Here is a 13216-nt window from a genome sequence, read left to right as displayed (position 1 = left end):
TATTCATCAGTTGTAGGGCATCTTGGCTGTTTCCACAGCTTGGCTATTGTAAATAGTGCTACAATAAACATGGGTGTACAGGTGCTTTTGTTATAATTTGAGTCACATTCCTTCAGCTATATCCCCAAGAACGGTGTTGCTGGATCATGTTGTAGATCTATGTTTACTTTTTAAGGAGCCTCCATATTGTTTTCCAAAGTGGTTGTACTAGCTTACATTCCCACCAGCAGTATATGAGGGTTCCTTTTTCCCTGCATCCTTGGCAGCATTTGGTGGTGGTGGGTTTTTGTTTTGTTTTTTTCTTTCCAATGTTCTCCAATCTTGTCAGGTGGTGTTACTGATGATAGCCATTCTAACAGGGGTGAGGTGGAATCTTAGTGTGGTTTTGATTTGTACTTCCCTTGTGGCCAGGGATGTTGAGCATTTTTGGCCATTTGGATTTCTTCCTTAGAAAAAGTTCTATTTAGTTCAGTTGCCCACTTCTTTATTGTTTCATCGATTTTGGAGGAGTTTAGTTTTTTGAGCTCTCTATATATTCTGGTTATCAGTCCTTTGTCTGATGTATAGCTAGCAAATATTTTCTCCCACTCTGTGGGTGTGCTCTTCAATTTACAGACCATTTCTTTTATTGTGCAGAAGACTTTTAATTTCATGTAGTCTCATTTGTCCATCCTATCTCTTAGTTGCTGGGCTGATAGAGTTCTACTGAGGAAGTCCTTGCCTATTCCTATTGTTTCCAGGGTATTCCCTGCTCTTTTGTGTACTAACTGCAAGGTTTTGGGTCTGATATTAAGGTCCTTAATCCACTTTGAGTTGATGGTAGTACAGGGTGACAGGCATGGATCTAGTTTCAGTTTTCTGCAGGCAGATAGACACTTTTCCCAGCACCATTTGTTGAAGAGGCTGTCTTTTTTCTATCGTATGTTTTTGGCACCTTTCATAGCTGTGTGGATTCATATCTGGGTCCTCTGTTCTGTTCCACTGGTCTTCATGTCTGTTTTTGTGCCAGTACCATGCTGTTTTTATTGCCATGGCTCTGTAGTATAATTTGAAGTCAGGTATTGTGATACCTCCAGTGTTGCACTTTTTGCTCAGTATCGCCTTGGTTACTTGTGGTCTTTTGTGTTTCCAAATGAACTTTAGGGTAGATTTTTCAATCTCTGTGATGAATATCATTGGGATTTTGATGGATATTGCGTTGAACATATAGATTGTTTTTGTAAGTATAGTCACTTTAAAATCCTTCTAAAAACAACTTTTCCTAGAATAGTTCCTCTCATATATATTTCTACATACACACAGATCTCATATATATACACACACATACTTTTTTTTAGTAATTTCTGATCCTCATTTTAAATCTTTTTAGTCTAGAAGTATGGTTCTCATTAGAGAGGTTCCTGAAAGACAAATAACATTTCTTATTCACTTCTATATTTGCAGTATCAACATAAAGTAATCAATCATACACTAGTGGCTCAATGGTAATACTGGATGTCTTCACTTAGATGCAAAGTTTGTATTATGTGCCACAGGACTTGTCCTACTGTTAACAGCCCTGGTGCAGTCTGTGATTAGAAGACCCTGGTTTTTGTGCTCCAAATGGAAAATTCCAAGCAGAACACGTGGATGGGGTGAGGTAAGATAGCTTTATTGAGAAAAGGGGAGTCACCTGTTCTGCCAAGTGAGGAAAGGGAAGAAGTAAAGGACATGCTGGGCACAGGGGAAGTCCACTGGCAGAGAGAGGATGCTTTTCTTTTTCAGGTGCCTTTAAAACCTATACTACCCCATGGGAGGGCAGGCCCAGGAGGTTCCCACCCAATAATGAATGACTGGAGAGGGGCCTGAGTGGTTCCCAGCCAGGTAGGGTGGTCTGGCCCAGCCCCAGGCAACCTAATGAGCCCCCAAACTTTTCCTACTTCTAGTCTCCCTCAGTAACAAGATGAGTACTAACTCTGTTACATGTTAAATGTCTGACCTTAAGAAAGTCAATTTTTTAAGCCTCAGTAATGATTAAATTACATAATGTAAACAGTTAAACTATACAAACTGTAAAGAGACATACATGTATGTTCAGAACTGGGATTGTATATAAGCTTTCTCTCCAGGATATTACTAATTATTCCTAGAATAAAACAGAGGTGGTACTTCAGGAAAATAATATTTCCAAGGCTATAAAACTGCCACTAAAATAAATAAGACATTCCCAAGTTTTATTAATTTCCAAGACAAGTATCTTCTTAATAGAATTGAAGGGCAGACTGTGGGAGGTTCATGTGTTCCCAAAAGGAACACCAGCCAGGGAGACACTTCTCCAATCCAAGAAATATGTGTTCATGCCAGAGAGATACCTCTCCTTCAACATCTGTCCATGCCAAAATCTCTACTCTTGGGCAATAAAAAAAGCTATAAAACCCTATTTCCAACCTGACTTAGCAGACCACCAGTTTCTGGGTCCTATTGCATGACCCCATGCAGTCTTTCCTTTCTCTTCTCTGCAAATAAAACTTTTCTGGCCTTTGCTGCTTGAGGCTGCCTTTGATTTCTGTCTGCGCATGGAACAAGGGCCTGCACCACCCAAGCTTCCCAGTGTATTATCTTGGCGACCATGAAGGGACACTTCTTCACCTGAGATTGGTACAGGTTGAGCCAAACTGGAAGGGAAACTGCCTAGGAAATAGCCGTGATCATCTGGTACTCCAATGGAGTCCATACTCCAGAAGAGCCCCCCGCCCCCATCATAGTTTAGCCTCCATGGAACTCTCAGGCTTTTTTTCTCTCTCTTGCTAAGGAGTGAAGGGGGCGCTGTTTCTCACACTCCCTCCCTTGCTGGAGCGAGGTTTTCTCTCTTGCTTCTTGGTTATTACTGGAACTAACTGGGCTTAACTGAGGGCAACTGGAAATTTTAGAAAAGATACAGGACAGACAGACAGAAAGTCTGTCTGGGATCTGGTGTGTTGTACACTCGGCTGGGGACGCACGACCCTCATTGCTTTTTTTCTCTATCTTGATTCTTTAAGGCCTTACTCCTTGTAGTTCTTTAAAACCTTGTTTCTAAAGCCTTCTTTAAAACCTTGCTTAAAACCTCTTTCCTTAGACTCACACTGTCCCATGTTTGCTCTTAGCTTATCTTTACCTTAATTGCTCTTAAAGTCTTTTGTCCCCAGGCTTGCACTGTCCCATCTCTCTTTAGCACTCTTAAAGCCTTGGTGCTCAAAGTTGCAAACCAGCAGCCATACCTAAAAGCTGCATATGCATAACTCTTAAGGTCTCGGTCCTTAGACTTGCACTGTGCACTGTCCCATGTTCTCTTTGGCTTTTCTTTAGCTTTAGCTTTCCTAAGGCCTATGTGTGCAGTTCTTTCTCAGCTTTGCTTTATAAAGAAGCCTATGTTAAAGTTCTCGGTGCAGACTTTCTATCAACCCCTCTTCAGCATTTTCCCTTTAGTATTTTCCCTTCAACAATTCTTTTCCCTTCAGCAAGTTTTCCTTTCAGTAATTATTTTCCCTTCAGCAATTTTTCCCTTCAATAATTCTTTTCCCTTCCAAAATCTTCCCACACTAAAAGGCCCAAAGTAAAAGCTTCTTCCCAATATTAAAAGGCAAAAAGCCCCCCAAAGCAAAAAGGCAAAAGCCAAGCAAAAAGGCCAAAGGCCCAAAAAGCCCAAAGTAAAGCCTCAAAAGGCAAAAGCCCAAAAAGCCCCTCTTCCTCCTTCAGGGATCTTCTATAGCAGCAAACAGGGTGCAGCCACAGGAGGGGCATGACATTGTAACAGAAGGACCCCTCGTTTCTGCTTCTCTGAACACAGCTTAGGGGATGCAGCTGTTCTGCCTTTCCCTGTTTTGTGGCCAAGGGCTGTGCCCATCTCAGCCTACAAGTAAAAGCAATTAACTGCATCTCACCTTGCTTGTATCCAGTTCTCATAGGCTTTAATCCACTCCCCATAAAGGAGGTTTCTCCCCTGGAAACCTGGGGAAAAAGCTCCAAGCCCTCTACACCTGTTACGGCAGGCAACCCGAGAAATCGGTGGCCAGCTAGGGGCTTATACCAGACTGCCAATGCTACATGAGCAGAGCTGAAACCTCAGTGCATTGAGGCTTTTTTTCCTCTCAATTCTCAGATCCCTCCCTCCTCAAATCTCCTCCCTTTCAGTTCTGATCCACTAAGGAGAAGGCCCAAAAACAGAAAGTGGGAAGGAAAGTTTCTCTTCAAGATGCAAGGGTGCTCTGACTGGGCAACTCCCTGGTGGCACCCAAAGGCTGAAGATGCAACTTCCTGACTAACCCTGAGGCTTCAAAGGTGGCTAAGGGGAAAGGCAGGGGGCAGGGGGAAGGGGGGAGAAATGACCCAAACATTGTATGCACATATAAATAAAAGAAAAAATAAATAAGCAAACAAAAAAAAAAGAATGCTAAGTATCAGAAGCTATGTCCATGGTACAAAGACAATCAGATTGCTACACTTTCTTCACGAGAGTGGAGGTCGCCCCTCATTTCCAGTGCTCCAGTACTGCCTCTGGAAGGACTGACTGAACAGCAGTGATAACTAATAATCCCTCATGTATTGAGCCTGGGAACTCTCCCCCAATCCTCAGCTTCTTCTTCTTTCTCAAGTCGATCAGGATGAGTGGCCACCCTCTTTGTCCTAGACAGCAGTGGGCTTCCTTCTTTAGCCAAGTCTAGGAGAGATCCCTTTTCAAAACCCAATCCTTAGACTATATCCTAAAGAGATCCTATGCCCCTTCTGCAACCCCCATTTCAATTGAGTATACCAAAAATAGCTACTCTCTAATTTGGGCTTAATTGTTTTTGGCAACTTGGGCATCTGATTGATCTGGTTAAGCAGGTTCCCACAGTCTACCATCAGAAGAAAAAGGTTTTTTACCTAAGAGCTACCTAAAGAGATAGAGACCTCAATGGTGTTCTCTGTTTTTGTTCGTTATCAGCAGCAAAAGAACAATGCCTTCAGATGCTCCCTCTCTTTTCATAGAGTATATATATGTCTCACAGGGTATAAAGGGGGAGAAAAGTCTGCCTCATCAAAAGTCCCCATCCATGCCTCCACAAGGGTCCTCCCTCTGGCCATGCAAACCTTCTTGGTTCCTTTGGAGCCCCTCACTGATAGAGTTATTTTTAAATTACAAGCCTTCAGCTGGTAGAGGAGAACCAGGTACCTGGATCACAAGGTAAATAAGTGAAATAAGACAAACAGGCAAAAAAAAAAAATTGATCAGGGTCATGCCAGCCAGGTGGCTGCAGCCAGATCTTCCTAAATGTCTTTCCCACAACCTTAGCCATGTGTGGCAGTGGCGGGAGAGCACAGGAGAGAGGGACACCCTCTCCCACACAGAAGATCTCCTCACCTGGGGATGTCTGAGTAAAAGAAGAAAACGTCTCTTAATGTAATCAATTTTCCCTTGCTTCCTTTTTTACATGGGGAATCAAGCTTCCAGAAACTCTGAAGGATCCCTACCCCTCTTGCCTGCTTACTAAAACATTGGCAAGATCTTGATTCAAAAAGTCTTCAATGGAAGTGACTCAAGTTTTACTGCACCTGGGCCTGGCCACAGTATCCTCTGGGAGACCAGACAAAATGGCCAGAAAGAGGGAGCATTAATTATAATACCATTCTTCAGTTAGGTATGTTCTGTAGAAAGGAGAGGAAATGGACTGAAGTCCTTTGTGTTCAACTTTTCTTTTTCCTAAGAGACCACCCAGAATGGCTGAACAAATGCAGGCTAGATACCTAGACCATGGTGACACTTTGCAAAAAGCTTTCAGACACCCTTGAGGAACCAGAACCTGAAAATAACATCTGATGCCCAAGGACCCCAAACATTGTCAAAGAAGGTCTCTCCTGTGACAGAAATCAAATCTCCAGGAGAACCACAGGGGATCTATCCCACCTAAGGAAATTGGTTGATGCCCCCACAGCTCCTCCTCTACCCCCTAACCCAACTACCTTGCACCCAATATCGTCCCACAGGACTCTAACCTCTCCAGTTAATTCCTGGAGGGGATAGGAATCACATTCCTTTTAGATTAAGTGACCTTAGGAAATAAAGAAGAATTTAAAAAGTTGAACTAAAAACCTGGATCAGTACATCCAGGCATTCAGGAAGGTTGGCCAAAATTTTAAGCTGAGCTGAAAGGATGTAATGATATTGTTATCTGGGACTCTGACTTCTCTAGAGAAACAGCAAGTACTAGACCAGGCAGCAGTATCTGGGAACAATTACCACTTAGATAAATGTGACCCTAAGGGCCTATCTCAGACTGCGCCCTTGGAGGAGGAGGGGGAGAGGGAAGAAGGACAGAGATACTGGATACCAAAAAGGGAATCCCAATTCCCAATTACCACAGGAGATCTGACTATGATCCTAAGTGGGACCCTGAGAATGACAAGGATGAATGAACCTGTAACCACTTCACCAACTGCATTCTTGAGGGTCTAAGAAGGGCCAAGGTAAAACCCCTTAATTACTCCCAAATCACAGCTGTACACTAAGGATCCTTAGAAATCCGAATCCAGAGACATAAGGATGCTTTACAAAAGCATACCAACATTGTACCACAGTCACAGGAGGAGTCCTAAAAGATAAATTTCTGACACAGTCAGCCCCACATATTTGTCAAAAGCTTCAAAACCTGGTGGCTGAAGGGAGAAGAGATCTAGACCAATTGGTCCATGTAGCCACATCCATATACTATAATAGGGACTTAGAAAAAGAAAAAAAAGGACCCGGAAAAGGAAAAGAGAAAGAATAAATGGCAGGAGGCTGATTGCACATTTCAAGAGGCTCCCCCGGGGCACAGTCCCAACCCACGGACATGTTTTCAATGTGGACAGGAAGGCCATATTAAGAGGGAGTGCCCCCAGAGGAAGCTACCTTGGGGAGCTAAGGGAACCGAGGCCAGAACCTCCCACCCAATGACTGGTCCCAGGGTCTCCCATCCAGGCCTCTGTGACCACCATAAAACCAGAGGATTCCTAGGTGATACTTATTGAAAAGCACAAGGTCAGCCTCCTTATCAATACTGGACCAGTATTTCAGCTATTTCTTTCTCTCCCAGACCCAGATCCTCTAAGAAAATTACTGTTTGGGACATATCAGGCCAGCCCCTAGAGTGTTATTTCACTCAGCCTCTAGCCTACTCCAGGGGAGATTGCCACTTCTGTCACTCCTTTTTAATTGTCCCAGAAACCCCTACTCCTCTGCTAGGGCAAGACCTTCTATCTAAATTGGGGGTGCAGCTCCTTTTACTTCCAGGAGAGTACTTTTGCTTGCCCCTGATAGAGGAAAAAGTAGACCCCAAGTTGTGGACAGATGGACATACTGTGGGACAGGCACAAATGACAGTCCCAGTCCTTATTCATCTCAAGGACCCCTCTTGGTTTCCCCATCAAAAATAATATCCCTTAAGACCAGAAGTTAAGGAGGGACTAATTCCCATAATCAAGACTTAAAGAGACACGGACTACTAATAGAATGTTCCAGCCCATATAATACTCCTATTCTCAGTGTCAGAAAGGAACCCACCAAATGGAGGCTAGTCCAAGATCTCTGCCTGATCCATGAAGTGCCTCTCCACCCCATAGTTCCAAATCCCTATATGCTTCTAGCCCAAGTACCCCTGGATACTGCTTACTACTCTATCCTGGACTTAAAGGATGCCTTCTTTTGCATTCCCTTATACTCTGAAAGTCAACCTATCTTTGTCTTTGAGGACACCAATGGAAGGCTGGACAGGTCACCTAGACTGTCCTCCCCCAAGGATTCAGAGACAACCCACATCTCTTTGGGTTGGCTCTAACCCAAGACTTGGCAGAGTGACAATATCCACAAGCTACTCTGCTACAATATGTAGATGACCTCCTGCTCTGTGGATCAACTTTAGCCTGTCATTTTGTGAGCCACTAAATCCTTACTAAACTTCCTAGCAGACAGAGGTTATAAAATCTCTAAAGAAAAGGCCCAATTGTGTCAGTCTAGGGTTATATATTTAGGTCTTGTCCTGGAGAAAGAAATGAGGGCTTTAGGAAAAGATAGGATCTATCCAATCCTGATGTTTCCTCTACCTAAGACTCTGAAACAACTGAAGGCCTTTTGGGGCCTTCAGAATTTGGATCCCAGGATATGCAGACCTAGCCAGGCCCTTATATCAGATCCTTAAGGAGGCACAGAAGAATCCCCAGCCTTTTATTGAATGGGATGACGAGTCAGAAAGTACATTCCACCAGTTAAAAAAGGTCCTTATGACAGCTCTGGTCCTGAGACTCCCGGTACAGGACAAGTTTCAATTATATGTCTATGGAAAAGGAGGACTGGCCCTGGAAGTGGTGACTCAGCTCCAGGCCATCACTCCCCAACCAGTGGGCTATTTAAGAATTACATCAGTTAGCCAAGGGATGGCCAGGATGTCTTCAAGCAGTCACTACAGTTAGCCTTCTAGTGCCTGAAGCTCAAAAACTTGTCCTAAAGTGGTCCCTGACAACTTTACACCCCACACAACCTAGGGGGAATTTTAAACTCAAAAGGAGGACTTTGGCTATCCAATAGCCATCTACTTAAATACCAAACCCAGAATGCTGGAAGGGACAGAAATAACTTTAAGATCCTGTCAGAGCCTAAACCTTATATCCCTTGTACCAAAGACAGAGGGAAATCCTGAATACTCATGTGAGGAGGTACTTTTGAAGAATTATGCTGCCCAACCTGACTTGACTGATCAGCCCTTAAAAAACCCAGATCTAGAATTATACACCGACAGCAGCAACTTTGTCAAAAATGGTGTCAGACATGCGGGGTTTGCAATTGTGACAGAATTTGGCATCCTCAAATCAGGTCCTCTTCCTCCTACTACAAGTGCTCAATTGGCAGAATTAGCCAATTGAAGCCCTAAAACAAAGAACAGAGAGTCAACATCTATACAGATTCAAAGTATGCCTTCCTGATCTTGCATGCTTATGCAGCCAACTAGAAGGAAAGGGGAATGTTAACTACAACAGTATCTCCCATTAGACCAGCTCAGCAACTTTATCATTTGGGCTTAGACAATACTTTGGTTTTGGACAACAAAATGTTTGGGAGGACTAAATTAAGGGACACCACCCATCAAGTTGTATAAGGGTGTGAAATGTGCCCAAAAAAATCCCAAAAATAAAAGACTCCAGGTGCCAGGAGCACAGAGGCTGGGGTCTTACCCTGAAGAAGACTGGCAATTAAACTTAGTCTTATGCCATGGGACCAAAATCAAAACTACTGTTAATATTAGTAGATACATTCATTGGGTGGCCTTTCCTTACAGTACAGAATGTGCTAGAGAGGTGGTCTGAGTCCTAATCACAAAATAATCCCTCACTTCAGTCTTGCCAAAAGCCTTCAACATGACAATGGGCTTACATTTAAGGCAGAAGTAATTAAGGGACTTTCTGTGGCACTAGGCATAAAGTAACATCTCCACTGTGCCTGACATCCCCAATCATCTAGAAGACATGATTCCTATCCTGTCTGGGGTCTATAGTTACCATTATTCTCTTACTTGTGTTTGGGTCTTGTATTTTTAACTTATTTGTCATGTTTGTTTCCTCTCACCTAGAATCCATCAAACTACAGATGCTCCTAATGGAAATGAAAATGACCTACTATTGTGGTACCCTGGATAACCCCTCTTGTGGTCAGCCCTGACACCACAGGCCCCTTCATTGCCCCCTTTCATCTGGAAGCAATCACTGAATAGACTTTGTCATCCCTGTTCCTAACAGCAGTTAGGGCAGTCATTCAGAGGGAGTCTTGAAGGATGGACTGCAGGAGGTACACATGTTCCCAAAAGGTGATAATTTGCCAGGGAGACACTTCTCCTTTCTAAGAAACATCTGTTCATGCCAGAGAGACATCTCTCCTTTGACATCCATCCATGCCAAAAACTCCAACCTTGGGCAATAAAAAAGCTTTAAAACCTGATTTCCAACCTGAGAGCGAACCACCAGTTTCTGGGTCCCACTGCATGACCCCATTCGGCCTTTCCTTTCTCTTCTCTACAAACAAAACTTTTCTGATCGTTGCTGCTTGAGTCTACTTTTGATTTCCACCTAAGAACAGAACAAGGACCCTCACCACCCAAGCTTCCCAGCGTATCAGAATAACTTTTCTAGGTTCTTTGCATCAAGCAATCTAAACCTGATTAGAAAAAAAATCAAGATGTTGTATGTATATTCTTCCCACCTTGTCATAACAAATCAACTAACTACTTAAACCATGATTTAACAAATAAAAACCTATATTGATAAAAATTACATTCATGGTTGAAAAACAGTGCAATAAAATAGTTCAATTATATCAAAAGTAAAGTTTCACCAAATTTTCACAAAAGCCAAAGGAAAAGACTCTCTTTAGGAAATAATACCAACCTTGGTTCCTTTCATCAAGTGATGAACAGGATGAAGAAGTGTATCTATCACAGTGCTGTTATATAAGCATTCGACTGCACAGTCTGTTTGATCACAGAGTATCTGTAGAACTTCAGTTACCATACTTGCAGGAGAATAATTTTCTGGTGAGCAGAAAGTATTGGGAAAATTGAAAACTTTAAACACTAAATACTTAGTGCTAATTTTAACTATTGTTAAAAAAGTTCAATATAAAAGAAAATTCAATAATTCAGTCACACAAATCAATGCCTGAAGAATAATACACTACCAAATTTTATTATGAATATTAACACCTCAATTAGTCTAATGTACCATCAAGTTAAACTTAAAAAAAAGGAAATGAGAAAATATCAATGTCAAAATAAAAAGAGTATGAGATCTTTCGTAGTTTGACATTCAATCTCTGCTCAATATTGAAGATGTGGTTTGAAGAAAACTCACAACTGTTTTCCTCCTAGAAAACACTTTTACTTCTATTTACTTTTATTCTTTTTTCTTAAGTAATGTATTCAGGTATTAAGTGTAGTAGAAAATTAAATGAGAGCCATTAAAATGAGACCATAAGCAAAAAAGAAAGCAAAGAAAAATAGACACTTTTTTGGAGACTAGTGTCTTTCTGTTAACAACAACAACAAAAAAAACTATGAAAGCAAGGGTTATTTTTTACATTTTCTTTTAAAATATGAATGGGGAAGGATTCCAAGATGGCGGCTGGAGGGAGGAAGCAGAAAGAGAGCCTCCTATAGTGAAATCTTGGAGAGACGCTGGAGACACACTTTGCAGGCAAAATCACCGAGAAGAGGCAAAACTTTGACCCCTCAACACCTCCAGCCGACGCAGAAATCTCAACTTCACGTTAAACGGAGAAACCAGGAGGGCCCCGGGGCCGCCAGATGCCTGTGCCCAGACTGCTTGGGAAGATGCGGAAAAGGAGAGCTTTGCAGTACTGCGGTTCTCCCACAGACAACCCTGGGCCAGAGAAGCATAGCCCCCTGGACAGACCAACCTCCACCCGGGGAAAAAAGAGAAAGTGAGTAATAAGCAGTAAGAACAATAAAGACATGCGGGAAAGAGGGTGGGGCACACTGAGCGCAGAAGATTGGGGGAAAGGAATCCTTCCCGGAACAGTAAATAAACAAGCAGGGCAGGCAGAAGAGGCTCCAGCGGAAGCGGGGACGCGCACCGAGCAACCAGGAGCAGGAAAGCTTGTGAGAGTGGCGGAGGGAGGAAAACTCCACAGGAGAGGAGGGAAGACCCACTTCCCACGTGAGCTGTAAACAAACATGGTAGCTGGCAAGAGAACCAGCAGCACCCAGTAATCAGGAGCAGGAAAGCTTGTAAAAGTGGCGGTGGGAGGAAAATTGCACAGGAGAGGGGGGAAGACCCACTTCCCACATGAACTGTAAATAAACATGCAGGCCTGAGAAAACCAGTGCAGTGTCACCTTCCCCAGTGTGCTTGGAAAGGGGAAAGCTTGTAGCAGAGGCTCATGCACAGGAGAACTCTGAGTAAACAAAGCCTGCAGGGCCAGGTGAGTGCTAAGCTCACCCCAGAGATCTGCATAAATAACGCCTCCAGCAACAGCAGGCTGACACCAGCGGGCAGGCAAGCCACAGCCACAGATGCCATTCTCAGAACTGTCTCCAGACTCTTTTTTTTTCTTTTTTCTCTTTTTCTACCTACCATTGATGAGAGAACAACCGAATTATACCTGCATGCTGAAAAACTTACTGAAACTATATTGCATTTGCACTTGGGAAACTCGGTGGGGTTTGTGCGTGTGTGTGTGTGTGTGTGTGTGTGTGTGTGTGTAGTTCTGTTCTACTTTATGAGTCCCCTTTGATGAGACAACTACAGAACAACATCGGAGGCACCATCTCCAGGATTGGAGACTGAGACGGACACCCAAATTATTAACACTGAAACTTCATTGCATTTGAACTTGGGAGTTTTTTGCTTTTTCGTTTTTTTTTTTTCAATTTTCTATTTTTCATTTTATTTTATTTTATTTTTATATATAGATATTTCTTTCATTTACTTATTTTTATTTTTATTCATACCTTTTTTTTTAATCCTCTCTCTGTCTCTCTAATGCCTGTTCAGCTTACTGTTGATTAGTACACTAATGCTCCCTGTTTATACCTTTGAAACTTTCTTGTCTGATTGCTTGTTCTGTTTTCTACTTCTTGTCTATTTGTTTTTCCCTTTTCTTTAACTTCTTCCTTTCCATCTCCACTCACCCTTCCATTCTAATTATTACTATTGTTATTATTACAAGCTAGAAAATACTTAATTGCACACAGCACAGGGACAGTAACAACACCAAAGACAATGAGAGGAAGACAGAAAAAAACAGGGAAACCAGTTTCCCCACAGCAAAAAATTAGTACAGGAACCAGAGGGGAATGAAGAGAACAGAAACTCAGATCCAGCCTCCAACAAAATGAAGATAAACTATGCCAAAGGACCCAATGAAGCTCACAAGAATAATTTAAAAGAAAACATACTACAGGTACTCAATGAGAATTTTATAGAGATCATACTGGATAGGGTCAACCAAAATGTACAGGAGACACACAAGAAATTCCAAGACAACAAAAATAGAGAATTTGAGAAAGCACAAGAACAAACAAACTATACAAGCACTGTATAAACACGAAAGTGAAACAAAAAACACAATAAATATAGAGAAAAATGAACTCAAGAAGAAAATAGACAATATTAAAGAGGAAATTACTCAGGATATGGAAAACCTCAGAAAAAAGAACAAAACAGAATTGCAAAA

At 42.3% G+C, this 13216-nt stretch overlaps 1 protein-coding gene across 6 annotated transcripts in view; it reads right to left on the bottom strand.

Moving 5' to 3' along the window:
* Positions 1-13216, bottom strand: part of Tbc1d32 (TBC1 domain family member 32) — a 239191-nt gene that overhangs the window by 164524 nt on the left and 61451 nt on the right. For all 6 annotated transcript variants that reach the window (XM_074075464.1, XM_074075472.1, XM_074075457.1 and 3 more), the window contains one exon: positions 10411-10553. In XM_074075464.1, the coding sequence (XP_073931565.1) occupies positions 10411-10553 (143 nt within the window). The remainder of the gene's footprint in view (positions 1-10410; positions 10554-13216) is intronic.

Source organism: Castor canadensis, chromosome 1 (assembly GCF_047511655.1).
Source record: "Castor canadensis chromosome 1, mCasCan1.hap1v2, whole genome shotgun sequence".
In the NCBI taxonomy this organism is placed as follows: Eukaryota; Metazoa; Chordata; class Mammalia; order Rodentia; family Castoridae; genus Castor; species Castor canadensis.
This window is presented reverse-complemented; position numbering and strand designations above follow the sequence as displayed.